A 14,282-nucleotide genomic window follows, 5' to 3' on the forward strand; every position below is an offset into this window, starting at 1 on the left:
TTTTTCAGCTAAGTCGTACGTCAGCCCGAGCAGACGGAAATATCTTGAGAATAACATTTTTTGATATTTGAAAATACTAGGCCAATAACATTTTATATTATTTATAACAAGATTTGTTATTCGCCGTTATGATTTTTTTGTTATTGGATTGTTATTGTAATAACAGACTAATAACATTTTAAGTTATTCTTCGAACAAATCTTTGTTATTATTTTTTGTTATTTTAACAACTAATCCGATCATCCCAATAACAGTTTCAGGTATTCTTCCATAACAAAAAATGTTTTTCCCAAGTTGTTCTGGCTTTTAATCAATATCAGACCGTTAACAAATTTTGTTATGATAACATAAACTGTTATTCAACTCTTTTGCAAAAATGGATTTTGCAAAAATATTCCATAGCACTTTCTGTTATTTTAACAGTATTTGTTATTGAAATGGCATAAATTTAGTTATTAGCGTCTGTTTGGGAGCTATATTGAAAAGTATTACTTTTCGATTTTGTTTTTTTTTGGTAGAGACACAAATAAGCCGTTTCGTCGTTCGAGAATGACAGGAAAAGTAAGAAACTTCACGACTGCATTACTTAAAGTACTTTTCGGCACTCAAATAGTGTTGCAAATTGGTTTAAAATGTGATTTTTACTTCAATTTGAACTCTGGAAAAAAAACTCTGGAAGCAAAATAAATATTGCAAAAATCAAATAACATAAAAGTTGGATTTTCCCTACAAATTCCCATACAAAAATTTGAATGCTGTGCGAAAATACAGGTCTGCTCCCAAAATTTAGGGGGTTGTTTAAAGGCCTGATTGTGACCAGAAAATGGTTGAAATTTGAAATTACAAGCCATGGTTTCAATATTTGGATTAAAATGTGTTTAAGAATGCGTTTTACCAAGCTTTTTATTCTAGTACAGTTGCTTAAAATTTTAAAATTAAAATAACATGCCATAGTCAAAAGTGTTTTAAAATGTATTTTGCACTTGTTCAGTTGTTTTGCAATCATAAGTTTTCAAAAAAGTTAGATGTGTGTGTTTGTGCAACCAACCAAACGGGACCACGCGGTCGCTTCTTACAAATTGAGTTGTTTCCATGTATTTTTAGCTCTCATTCTATACATGCAAATAACTCGCATAGGCATTTGGAAGGTGTTAGCTCTGCCGAGCTTCGGTGACCCATTTCTACGCTGGCTAGCCGAGCGCGAGGTACTTCAGCTTTGTCGACAAGCCCCGCCCTGAAGAACGTTTGGACCAATCGGATTCAAACGTTATTTAGAACTTCCGAACCCTTGTCAAATGGACAAGGACCCAGCGCGTATATAGTTGATGGTGGTAACAGTATTCCTAATTCCAGTCATAGCTCACCAAGTCGCGATGGCCTAGTGGTTAGCATTTTTGCTTACCAATCCAAAGGACGGGGGATCGAACCCCGACCCGAGCGACTTTGATTTTTCGTACATGTTCAGAGTTTCAAGATTTATATTTCCTATACTTTCTCGTTGGGAGCAGATGGGAATCGAACCCAGGACCATTCGCTTACAAAGCGAACACCGTAACCAGTCAGCCACGGCCGCTCCCACTTAGTTTTCAAAAAAGTTAGATTTGACGAAAACAAAAATATTATCGAAAAAAACTTTATGCGATACTAGACATCGACAATTTTCCAGGATTCAAATGAAGCTGAAATCACCCCAAACATGCTAAAAATGATTTTAAACGCAGGAAAATGTAATTTTATTTGATTTCAGCTGATTGCTCTTAAATTTCTGTTGAAGTTCAGAAATTTTCTGATTTTTTTTTGCCCCCTGACAAACACTTTAAATAAAATTTGTGCCAGCCTTACTCAGAATCGAAAAATATTTTTGGACATTAAAAATCGGACCAATAGCTGTCGATTTTTTTTTTGCTATAGCTTAGGGAGCGTTCTTTTATTACGTAATGCATAAATGAATGGAATTTCTCCATACGAATTTCAAAAAAATCAGCGTAACACGGCCTTCGAACCCCCCTCCCCCCAACTGCGTTACGTAATAAAAGAACGCTCCCTTATTGAAAAAAATAAAAAAATTACAAGCAAAGCTCTAAATATCTTATTATGGTTTTGAATTTTTGAAAATTATTTGATTAATTATTTGGGTTACAAATATTTTTTTAACTATATATCCAAGGTTAAAACGGAGAGAGAGGGGTTACAAGCTAAGGTTTTAACATTTTATTCTACAATGGTTGGAAATTGCACTACAGTCATCCCACATATTCGGAACACCCACAAATTTGGAACTCTTTTGTGATAATTTGTCAATAGCATGCCAAATGAATCTTTTCTGGTGACCCTTCTATTTTTAGGACCTTTATTTTGACATTCTCTTGCTATTTCACTAGCAAAAGGAGTTCTTTTTGAATACAAAACTGCATTTCGAGACTGTTTTGTTCAGAGCTGCAAAACACTGCCTTTAAATTACCTGTTCCATAATTGTGGGATGTTAGGGGAAATATACCCTTTCTAATCAAACACCTTTCTTCGTCATATGAAGAGTTTGATGCTTCATTAAAGCTCCAAAAATAGCATTTAGGCTATAAACATACCAGCAACAGCATCGCCTCAAGTAAGCACGCAAACGTATGCCACTTACTGGCCAAAAAGATCAACTTTAACGCACTTTTGATCATAACTTCTATTTTTCGAGACCATTTCTCATCATTTTGGTGGCACACACATCCACACGCAAGATCAGAGGTTAACTGCTTAACGAAAGTAGCCATCAATAGCTTTTCACTTGCGCTAACGATTTCAAAGCGCTTAAGATATAAAATTGCTTCCAACTACCGGCAACATGTTCTTTTGCACATTAGTTAGGCACTCACTTGAAAAATAATCCCGAAAAATGTAAATAATTAGCAAGCACCATCAAAAAAAAACAAACGCCCTAAGTCTTCTGACATTTGAATTTTGACTACCCATTCCAATCGAAGGCTGAAGAAAACCGAGCGAGAAGCGAAGGCAAATAAAGAACACCAACACCACCAACATGTTGATGCAGCGCCTGTTGGAGTGAGCAAGTGTTGCCAGGAAATATTCTCTATAAATGCTACTTTTCGTGAGTGTTCGCTTAAAATTTCATCAATTTTGGCAGCACTAAGCCGACCCAAAAGAGCGCTGGAAGAAAAAAAGAACTAAGCTGAAAATAAAAAATGGCCCAATGCACTCGACTGATTTTTGGAATATTTTTTAAATGCTTGTAAAAGGAATAGCATAACTTTTAATAAAAGTGAAAATAAACAGAAATGTTCACAAAAAGTTGCTCTACTCGTTGGTGTATTAGGTTTTAGTGAATTTCAAGGAACAATCCAAATTACCCAGCATCATTTAAACACGACCTCTTATAAGGCTTAAAATGGGCATATTTCCCCTATTGTGCCTCTCACAATTGTGGATTCAGGTGTTCAGATATTTTTACAAAAAAAGTCATCAGACCATTTATAAAACATTATTAAGCTTGAGTTTCATTGTTTTCAGTGTGTGAAGTCATTATTTTGTAGAAAATGTGTACTCCTGGAGAGAATCAAAGTTTGTTGACATCCGTAAGAAAAAAGTGTTCCGAATTTGTGGATTTCAAGGGTCAAAGTTTTTCTTCAAAAACTTGATATAAAAGTTAAAATTTGCAGTTGTTCGATACAGCATTCGAAAGATCGTAATAAAAGCTTTCAAATAAAGGAAAAAGCGAATCATTAAGTTCAATTATCGATTTTCTATGATTTTTTGAACATTGGCCGATCTGTAAACTGTTCCGAATATGGGGGATGACTGGACATGCCTTGGATGTTTCGCAATTATACGCACTTTGATTTTCCTGCCGAACTTCGACACAATTTTGCAGAAATCAGAAAATCGTATTTATTTGTAAGAAAAAGGCCAAACTTCGGCAAAGTAACAGTTTTTTTAGCTTATAAACTTTTCGGGTCATTTTTGAAGGAAAAAGTGACAAAAACATTGAAAAAACATTTACAATGGCATTAGCTGAAGACGAAAACATAAAATCATTTGGATCGGTGTTTGTGATAGTAACTTTAAATGTTATTTACGTAAAGCTGAAATAAATTTGTTGCCTGACTACTACCAATTGCTACATTTTTTTTTATTTAAATTAAAAACATTTGCGATACATACTAACTAAGTTTCTTTTTGCAAATTACATAATCATCATATAGCTTCTTTTTTACAAGGAATGCTACTCATATTTCACTTCAGCACTGGATTCAATCCTTATGCACCAGTATCAGCGTCGAAATAATCCAAAATCTAGCCATATCGTGCACATACTGAATGTAATTATCCAGGTACGGATCGATGATGTACTTCATCTTGTAGCAAATCCCCTGCCCATCTTTCTCCACAATCGAGCACAAGCTAACGATGCGGTAGCGGGCGTAGTTGTACGATCGCACCTTATCCTGCACCGCTTTTGCAATCTTCTGACACATTTCCAGATTCTTGTTCGGATCGTACACCCACTTAATCGGATCACCGTCCTCGTCCTTCAGGATAAACTGCTGACGGATGATTCGTTGAACGATGAGCTTGAGGCGATCCTTGTTGAACGGAGGAGTCGCGATCGGGGTGTCCTCCTCTTCCTTGTTGATCAGGTTGTTGAGATCTTTGGAGACGTCCTTGTAGCGCGTGTGACGCCCATGGCCCAGTTCCGCTATGAGGGACTCGGAGAAGCGCTGGGGGGTTTCCTGGTAGATTGAACTATTGCTGGGTTATTGGCAGCTAAGTAACAGGGTCAAAAGTAAAAGCTACTGACGTGCGCTTCCGACTGCTGTTCATTTCGACAATTTTCCAAACGGCCATCACCACACTAGTTGAAAGAATCGATTCAGCACTTGTGTATCCATGCGGGTTCACCTCCCAAGTGATACGTTAGTGCCGAAAATATACCTGATGGTTTTTGGTATAATGTGCAGTGTGCAGTAGAGCAAAAGCACACGATGGAAGGTTGCACAATTTTTGGGGGTGGTGTAGTGCAATTAACACCACTGACACATGCTTTTTGGGGATTCATTTTTAGCACCGAAGGTCATTGCATTCCGGTCTGTAAGGACGAGCGAGACGTGTTGCATGCTGGTAGTTGGTGAAATAAGCTCAGATAAGCAGACGTTTGGCAATTGATTTTTTTCGGTGGAATTTTATTGAGCTTCAATTACCCGACCCTTCAATCGTAACCCCAGCTACCACTTTCTTCGGTCGAGCTCGATTGTTGGGCCGCCGAACAGAGCACTTTCGCTTGAGTCGCGCCTCGTACTGTGGTGGTCCGGAGGTATTCAGCTCGCAAATAAATCGCAGCGAGTGGTTGCAGTTGTGAACCGTCCAGGAGCTGTTGTTCGGCGACAGGGCTACGCAGCCGGGTTGGCGGGTTCGGGCTGGATGTCCGGGAGACCACGCTCGGTACAGGAAGCATTCCAGCGGTTCGTGGGACGAGGTGAAGAACTTGTTTTTGACCGTTTCGTTGAGGCCGATGAAGACGGGTTCGGTGGCGTTTTTGGTGTCGTTCTTGAGGAAGCTGATGGTGCTTTGAAGCCGGGACAGTCCGACGGTACGACGATCGCTGACCACGTGGGCTAGTGTTCCGTCCATGGATAGGCACTCGTTGTACGCTTGGGAGTAGTTGAGTCGGCGATCGTCCAGGACGAACATCCCAATCGCTGGCAGACACGTTGCGTTACCTGAAGCTAGTAGGGACTATCGGTCAGTAAAGGGTTTGAAGCTGTCAAACTGTCAAACTTACGTGCAGGTCGCGTGTACAAGCTGTAGTAGTCGAACCGGGTATCGTTCACCACCGTCGACAGGTTCCGATACTCCGGACAGTCCAGAACTTGACAGTTGTAGAACTCTTCCGGATCTGCGGTGATCGTATCCGTTCCCTTGGGAGGCTTCTTGCTTGTATTGTTCCTTGACCGTTGAGCATCAACGAGGTCAAACAAATTCGTCAGATTTCGACCTTTGGGACCAAAGTTGAACGCCATCCCGTGGCGCTTCCGGGCGTACTGGGCACACTCCTTGACGGTGCTCACGTTGATCAACCCAATGATGGTCTTGTTCGAGCGTTGGCAGTGTCTCAGGGCGTGGAATCGATGCTGGATGCGGGTTCGATGCCGAGAGCAAATCGGTTCAGGGTGGGTTTGGAAGAGAATCGCGATGGTGATCGCGACTTGCAGGAGAAGCATGGCTGCTGATCTGCTCTATTAGCTTGACGTAATGAGACTGATTCAAGTTGATGGGGTGGACGGGTTAATGGGACCTTTCGGATGAAATGATCGTTCAAGTTTCGCTAGGTTGCTGAAACTGTTACGTGATTATCACTCACATTTTACCTTCTGTCGTTTATTCAATGAGTTACTGGTTCACAATAGGTGGCCTTTTACCACACTGAGTTATTCTGTTTCACTCTTTCTAATGACAATGTTTTAGCCTCTTATTATTTGTTCGATTCCTAAACAGAACAGATTCTCCTATACACAGGTTAGATTGTGTCTATGCGGCGGATCAACAGTAGAAATATCCATCAGTTTCCATACGGTTAAAAAGTGCGTCTTCTTCGGCGTCGTTTTCGCTTTCCTCGATTTTTAAACAGTAAAAAGTCATCTCGGAATTGGTAAACTCTTTTGTACTGAGATTCCGTAAAATTAAACAGGTTGGGCCGCTGCCACGTGGTTGCGTGTCAACGCCATAATATAGGATGGCTAACAATTATAGCAAAGCGGAGGGGGAGGCATTTTTGCTTGGTTTAACCATTTTTTTAGTTGATTGCTATCGTTTACATGTGTGAGGGGTTCTTCAGAAAAAGACTAACATTCGTTTGATGATCACTAAAAACTGGTTATATGACGCTACGAAATTGTGGATTGCCTTCATATGAAAATGCTATAAATTCGAAACTCTGAAATTTCAATTAATTAAAAAATGTGTAATGAAAAAACGTGGTTTCGACTAAAACATCACTGTAAAATAAATAATTACTGATCGCTTTTTGTACCAAATAGTCAAAATATCGCTCATTTCATGATACCAGCTGATAATAATCATGTTCGTGCTTTTAATATCCGCAGGATAAAACAAAAAGTGAATTTAAGGAAGTCAATCGTCGCTGTCGTGCTAACTTGTCACACGTGCATTTTGGGCCAAATTGAGTTAAGAACGCAATTTTTAGCGAGTTGTGGCGCTATAACCACGGCAAATAGTGTCTAGGGCATTCGTGGAAATACAATGTCCCATCCCAGAGGGTCCCGGAGTACCAAATCTTCTTAGCATAGTGCTCCCAACGAATACAACCAAATCACGGAGCGTATGGTGGTGTGCCCCCACGCTTCTTCCTCCCCTGTCGATTCAGAATTGTGTTGTTGTTCGAACTCTGCGATACGGCTTTACGCAGTAGGCCTGGCCGCTTTAACACTTGCATTCCATGCATTCCGATGCAATGGCGCACTACAAATGTTAATAACTGACAAGAAGAGTGCTAGGCGTCATCTAACCTAAGGCACTCTCCAGGATCCCTTCGAAAGATTGGCTGCGCTAGAGTCTGATTAGATTAGATTAGATTAGATTAGGAATTGAGTTAAGAACGCCATTTTGTGCAGCTCACAATCACCTTTTGACTTTCAATTCTGAGATATTCAATAAGACCGAAAAAACTCCGTGCATTTTTGTCACTTTTCATATGAAAGAATTTTCAATCTTGCCGTGCTATCTTGACACACCCTGGACATTAATGTAAGTGCGATAAAGGAAAAGGAATTCCAGGTCAGAACGCGTTTGACACAAGTACGAAATTTAGAATGATCAACCACACAAAACGTGTCTGTTATTGTGTACATTCCGGCCTCTCGTTTTTGTTTATTCAAGGTCAAACATTAAAACGCGTTTTCTTTTGGAATGTCAAAAAGCGACGTGTGACAAGTTAGCACGATTTATGATTTATGTTACAGCAAAATTTCATACAACGGCAACCCACCCTACTCTACAATGTTTAACTTTACTTGCACCTTTGTAGAACGTGACATGACTAACACTAAGATCTTCAAACAAAGAGTGTAACATAAGAACAGAAGGGAAAACCCGTTTGCTGTGAAATCATGAAAATATTCTTTTCTCTTCTTGGTGAGTACTTGTTCCATTTTTTTTTCGGTGAATAATATTTCTTGTTGTTGCAAGTCTGTACGATATGTCATTTTATGAGCCATTGAACAATCATTGTTTGCTGGTTTGTGTGTGTGTGTGTTTTATGTGCTATCGCTATGTTTGTGTACTTTTGGTACCTCAGCTGCTGCTAGTTTAAATACTTTTTCGTCTGTGTTCATTATGCTAACGAGAAACGTGTGTATTTGTGAGATGTTCTTGTTGTTGTTGCTGTTAGTTTAGGCTGATTTTGCTCGGTGGAATGTTACAGTGTGTTTTTTCGTATTTTTTTTTGTTATTTCGCGTGGATTTTTTTTTTCTTCTAACAAAACATAACTCTAACAACAATGAATGTAACGTAGCCGGTGTGTAAAGCTTTGCTCACGCGATAAAAGTCTATACAAGAGTGTGCTGTGAGTTGTGGGAGTGCAGCCGATAGTAAATCCATACTCAAGGAGAGAGGAAGAATGTCATGCGTTTGGTGTGGTAGTTACGTTTTTCTCCTTGCGAGAAAAATGTAAAACTTAATTTACGGCAGTCTTTTGTCATCTTTTTCTCATTTTAGTTTCGCTTAGAGAGATTCTCTACGTTTGTGAAGGTTAGTACAAGTACGAAAAACTCAGTATAAAACGCTTAATTACTAAAAACAATTTTGAACTTATCAAAAGTCAGTTTCACTTACTAATCATTTTCTCGCTCGCATTTTTCGCTCACTCTTACGCACGCTCGTTTAAATTTGCTCTACTCTTTGAGATTTGCTTGTTTGCTGTTGATTCTTTTCTTTATTTTTGTATTGATTCTTTGCAGATTTTTCAACTCTACTCTACTTACACCCTAAAGTAGCACATCTATTAGTGTTGTTTTACTTCCTCTTGGTTTTTTGTTTGTTTGTTTGCCATGCTTTACTTAATAGATATCAACTACAAAAGCCTTACTCTTGGAGTGCGATTTTCTGCCCGCGGGTGGATAGTAAGTTGAAAAAATTGAATTTCGGAATATTTGTAATTTTTTATCTGGTTGCACGAAGTCGACCTCTTCACTTACGAGCACAAATCGGACGCGACGCAAATCCGCGAACGCTACTGCAAACTCTCTCTTCTGCTCTCCCTCTCCGGAACAATTGCACAATGTCGCTCTAAACAGAGTTCGAAACCGTCTGCTATCGGTCGTTTTTAAATCATTCACTTTTGACGTTTCCAAAAACACATTTCACAGCAATTTTCACCATTCAAAATGCAAATTGAGTGTCATCCGCGGTAGTGTAGGCTAAATGAGTGCCACGCTAGTATTTCGTTGAATTTTCTCCTCTCTGAGCATATTCGTTTGTGACTATAGCCGTGAAGCAAAAAAAAAAAAATCGTGTTAAAAACATACTTCTCAATTGGATTTTAAACGGAAAAATCGTGGTAAGTTTATTATTGTTTTTAAAATATTTAGGATGTTTGTACAAAGTTAGTTTTGTTCCAATCGTTTTTCAACAAGACTTGTAAAGTATGCTAAAACGTAGAGAAAAACATGATTTCAGATCCGATTATGCAAGTCCGAAGATCTTCAATGTTATTTCGAACAAAACCAAGAATAAAAATGCAATCCATTGCCCAAGTCGATTTATCTCACCCAGTATCCACCCTGGCAGCATAATCATCGTATCATTCTACCTAGCCCATCTAATTACTATTCTCCAGAAGTGCGTCCTTCTCCCCTTCGCTAAAGTGATTGGCGTTTGTGCTGTTTTTATCGTTCAGGAGGGGCGTCTTGACGTCCGCGTCTTCGGTTTCACCGTTAAACAGCGGTGGTTTCCCGTCCCCACTGGAGGAGACACCATCTCCGGCTTTCGATTCTTTACTGGATTGCTGCTTCTGTTCAGTCACAAGCTGGTGGTTCTGTTCGTTCACGGTGATTGCTGGTACCGCATTCGATGTGCTGCTGCTGCTCACCTTCATCTCCACGTACTCCTGGTTCAGGCGGACACTGTTGGGGCTGGTGGTGCTCGACGACACCGATGTGATCTGGTGGGCGGGAGATTCCGAGGGGGCTAGGGCCGGTGGGGACTCTTTGGGTTCTTCGACCTCCTGGACCGTCTCCATCGTGGTCACCGGAAGGATCGGGGACGCGTTCTTGGGCACCTTGCCCTGCAAGTAGTAGGTCATCAGTTGGCCCTTGCCCTTGACCGCGACTAGGCCACGCTGCTCGAAGGTGTACCCGAAGGTCTGCAGGATTTGGCAGGTTTCCTCGGTTACCTGAAAATGATTATGATTTTAGAACTGACTTAGTAGCAATAATATTCATCATCCAACCTGCACAGCTCCGGCCTTGCCGGTACTCTCCATCCGAGACGCCACGTTCACCGTGTTTCCCCAGATATCGTAGTGCGGCTTCCGCGCGCCAATCACTCCAGCCGTAATCGGCCCGTGGTTGACGCCCATCTTCAACACAAAGTGATTAAACGATTGTTCGTTGATGCCCTGCAGGGCCTTCTTCAGCTCCAGGGCGAACTCCACCAGCAAAGCCAGGTGAGCCCATCGGAGTGAAATTGGATCCTCCGGTTTGACGATTCGTGACGGGTTCAACCCGCTGGCTGCCATGTACGTCGAGCCGATTGTCTTGATTTTGATGATGTCCTGGAACTGGGGCAACTCGAGAAGCTGCGGTCGATGGGAGGGATTGTGGGAAATTAAAACTTTTGCCTTCCTCTGGACTTATGAACCACTTTATATACTTTGAGTGCAGTGTAGTTATCAACACCTGGCTTCGCACCCTCTGCTTAGTCAGGGGAGCCCAAACATCGAAAAAGCTATATTTCGATCAACACGTCTTTTTCAATTCTGATACCGATCAAACACCCCTGCCTCAGCATAATAAACAACAAGAAAACTTTTCCAATAAGCTCAACCCAATCCCCCTCCCCTCATACTCACCGCATCAAAGTCCGATATCACTTCGTTGAGAAACCGCAAACACTCCAGGCCCTGATTGTTGACCGTTTCCTCGGAGTAAAAGTCGGAAAAGTTGGGCATGCTGGCAAACAGCACCCCCACCTCGGCGTAACTCTGCGAGTACAGGTCGTCGTGGGAGCGCTTCTTGTTGCCCATAAAGTGCTCGGCCACGTGCATCGGCAGCACGTTGTACACGAGCGCTTCGTTGCGGCGCCGCATGTCCGAGGCGCGCTCCTTCTGATCGCTCACCTCCGTCTTCCACATGAAGATCACCCGGTCGACCTTGTCGATCTGTCGGTGGATTGAGAGAGGGGAAAGTTGGTTAGTCGGTTTGCTATAAAGAACATGACTTTATTAAATTACCAAATTCAAATTTGGTGGGTTTATTGTACTATTCAAAAAATTCAAGAATCGCGATTCACTTCCATATTGAACGATCACCCATTTTATTTTTCATTAGCCTCAAAATTTCGATTTATACAGAATTTTGAAAAGAAAAGCTATAATTTTCAAACTGTCTTTAAATTCACAAGTCGTTAAAAACGAGCTCATTTGAGTTGTTTTTATCGATTTAAAATTATATTTCATGAAATTTTCGCATAAGAACTATATGTTACTAAAGGATAATATATTCCTTTAAGATTTTTATTATTCTGAGAAATTTGTGTTGTACGAACAGATTATTTGATGATCAAATGATCAATGTGTTGTCAACATTGATATTGACATTACATTATTGATTTGGTTCTATATGAAAACCCAAACTGACGGTAATAGAATCTCTATCAAATTATTGCGATGTTATTCCAGTATTTTTGGATGCAGACAACATTTTTATCAATATCGGAAAAAAATAAAACCTTTTACAAAATCACTCAAAAAATTAAGCACGACAAAAAAAGCAAACTGTAAAAATCTTGAAGAACTTGAAGACTCATTTTGCCTATTTTAGATGGGATTTTAAAGATAGATTTTATTCTTTTTTATTTTCTTGTTTTCAGTCAGAATCACTTGAGAAAAAAACTGAAAAATATTTAATTTCGTACAAAATACTTTTTTACAGAGATAACTGAACTGCCCATAATTGAAAATTCGGCTATCCCGAGCATGGGTAAATAACAAGGGAAATGCATAATAATACCTTTCTCTGGTATCATTACCAAATTTTGGTATTCCTGGACCCTTGAAAATTTGTCTTAAGAGGCAGTATTTGTAAATATTGCTCGGTTTGTTCTAGAGGTCGTATCGAGGTGCTCCGATTTGGATGAAACTTTCAGCGTTTGTTTGTCTATGCATGAGATGAACTCATGCTAAATATGAGCCCTCTACGACAAAGGGAAGTGGGGTTAAACGGGCTTTGAAGTTTGAGGTCAAAAAAATATAAAAAATCTTAAAATTGCTCGCATTTCCGTAAAACTTCATCAATTCCAACTCTCTTAGATGCATTCGAAAGGTCTTTTGAAGCACTTTAAAATGTGCCATAGACATCCAGGATTGGTTTGACTTTTTCTCTTAGCTTTTGCAAATTACTGTCAAAAATGGATTTTTTTAAAACCTTAATATCTTTTTCCAACAACCTCCAACACCCATACTCCTTTAGGTCAAAAGATAGGCAATTTCATGGACTATAAGCCTATTGTATTAACTGTTTGGCCAATCGCAGTTTTTCTCATAGTTTTTCGATTTTTCTACAACAAACATTTTACAATGTTAGTTTTTGCCCTGTGGGCCTCCATAGCGGCGTTTTTTGGTCTTAATTTTGTCATATTCGGAATCCTCGGATAATTTCACGTAAGTTAGAAGTATTGGAATTGTAATTTTGATTTAAAAAATAATTAAATAAAACATTTTTGAAAAAAGAAATCGATTTTATTTACCCTATGATGAATACGTCAAATGCTGTATCAAGTAGGCGAAAACCTGTTTTACCCCTAATCCAACAAATTGTTAAAAAATATTTTAATTCATTCTAAATGGCAATTTTTCCAATCAAATTTACAACTCCAATGCTTCTAATTTACGTGAAATTGTCCGAGGATTCCGAATATGACAAAATTGAGACCAAAAAATGCTGCTATGGAGGCCTACAGGGCAAAAACTAACATTGTAAAATGTTTGTTGTAGAAAAATCGAAAAACTATGAGAAAAACTGCGATTGGCCAAACAGTTAATACAATAGGCTTATAGTCCATGAAATTGCCTATCTTTTGACCTAAAGGAGTATGGGTGTTGGAGGTTGTTGGAAAAAGATATTAAGGTTTTAAAAAAATCCATTTTGACAGTAATTTGCAAAAGCTAAGAGAAAAAGTCAAACCAATCCTGGATGTCTATGGCACATTTTAAAGTGCTTCAAAAGACCTTTCGAATGCATCTAAGAGAGTTGGAATTGATGAAGTTTTACGGAAATGCGAGCAATTTTAAGATTTTTTATATTTTTTTGACCTCAAACTTCAAAGCCCGTTTAACCCCACTTCCCTTTGTCGTAGAGGGCTCATATTTAGCATGAGTTCATCTCATGCATAGACAAACAAACGCTGAATGTTTCATCCAAATCGGAGCAACTCGATACAACCTGTTACACATTGGTGAAAAACTCACTCTTAAGGATTATGCAAGAGCAAAATGTGGTATCATACCAATTTAAGGTATTGTTTTGATATTGCAAAATTGCAGAATTTGTCAATGGTCGAACACCACATTTTGGTATTCTTTTGGTATTACAGTATTTTATCAAATTCCTCTGCAACTATGGGAAAATTTTGACCAATTTTGACAAAATAATTGATTTTGCGCAAAAATGATGTCTCAAAGCGAATGCTTTCATTGAAAACCGGAAATTTCAAACCTGATTTTAAACATTTTTGATATACCCCCTACAGAAATGACTTGAAATTGTGGAAAATTTTCTAAGTCAGGATGGCACATTTTGGTATTATTTTGGTATTGAAAGGTTTCATCAATTTTCTCTGAAACTATGGATTTTTTTAAAAATTTTGGCGAGATAATTAATTTTGCGCTAAAATGACTTGAAACATAAAAATGTTAAAGCTGATTTTTTTTGTGATATACTCACTAATTTTTTTTTCAAAAACGTTGAAATTTCTTTAAGTCGGGATAACCAAATACTTTGAAAAACGAGTCAATCAACAGATTAATGAATTTTGGTGAATTTCA

The 14,282-nt window shown here is 39.1% G+C and overlaps 3 protein-coding genes across 5 annotated transcripts in view; all 3 read right to left on the reverse strand.

Annotated features, from left to right (window-relative positions):
• Window positions 1–4,102: 4,102 nt before the first annotated feature.
• LOC6038893 lies at window positions 4,103–5,115 on the reverse strand. The gene is made up of 2 exons (XM_038257671.1): window positions 4,805–5,115; window positions 4,103–4,749 (listed from the first exon to the last, which is right to left on the reverse strand). The coding sequence occupies exons 1-2, from the start codon at window positions 4,849–4,851 to the stop codon at window positions 4,257–4,259; spliced, it is 540 nt and encodes a 179-aa protein (XP_038113599.1). The 5' UTR covers window positions 4,852–5,115; the 3' UTR covers window positions 4,103–4,256.
• Window positions 5,116–5,165: 50 nt separating this feature from the next.
• LOC6038892 lies at window positions 5,166–6,226 on the reverse strand. The gene is made up of 2 exons (XM_038257670.1): window positions 5,786–6,226; window positions 5,166–5,729 (listed from the first exon to the last, which is right to left on the reverse strand). Exons 1-2 carry the CDS (start codon window positions 6,222–6,224, stop codon window positions 5,197–5,199), a joined length of 972 nt encoding a protein of 323 aa, XP_038113598.1. The 5' UTR covers window positions 6,225–6,226; the 3' UTR covers window positions 5,166–5,196.
• A 1,944-nt stretch (window positions 6,227–8,170) lies between these two features.
• LOC6038890 (adenylate cyclase type 3) overlaps window positions 8,171–14,282 on the reverse strand; it is a 105,825-nt gene continuing 99,713 nt past the window's right edge. For all 3 annotated transcript variants that reach the window (XM_038252316.1, XM_038252315.1, XM_038252317.1), the window contains exons 18-20: window positions 11,091–11,399; window positions 10,470–10,817; window positions 8,171–10,412 (exon numbers count right to left, since the gene is read on the reverse strand). In XM_038252316.1, the coding sequence (XP_038108244.1) occupies window positions 9,840–10,412; window positions 10,470–10,817; window positions 11,091–11,399 (1,230 nt within the window). In that variant the 3' untranslated portion in view covers window positions 8,171–9,839. The remainder of the gene's footprint in view (window positions 10,413–10,469; window positions 10,818–11,090; window positions 11,400–14,282) is intronic.

Source organism: Culex quinquefasciatus, chromosome 2, assembly GCF_015732765.1.
Source record: "Culex quinquefasciatus strain JHB chromosome 2, VPISU_Cqui_1.0_pri_paternal, whole genome shotgun sequence".
NCBI classification, from domain to species: Eukaryota; Metazoa; Arthropoda; class Insecta; order Diptera; family Culicidae; genus Culex; species Culex quinquefasciatus.

What these genes read in the sequence shown, in the direction of transcription:
- LOC6038893 (XM_038257671.1), bottom strand. Translation starts at nt 4,851, where the DNA reads ATGGCCGTTTGGAAAATTGTCGAAATGAACAGCAGTCGGAAGCGCAC. An exon ending in AACAGCAGTCGGAAGCGCAC is followed by an intron (nt 4,750 to 4,804) that starts GTCAGTAGCTTT and finishes ACCCAGCAATAG; the next exon opens with TTCAATCTACCAGGAAACCC.
- LOC6038892 (XM_038257670.1), bottom strand. Translation starts at nt 6,224, where the DNA reads ATGCTTCTCCTGCAAGTCGCGATCACCATCGCGATTCTCTTCCAAACC. An exon ending in CTTGTACACGCGACCTGCAC is followed by an intron (nt 5,730 to 5,785) that starts GTAAGTTTGACA and finishes AGTCCCTACTAG; the next exon opens with CTTCAGGTAACGCAACGTGT.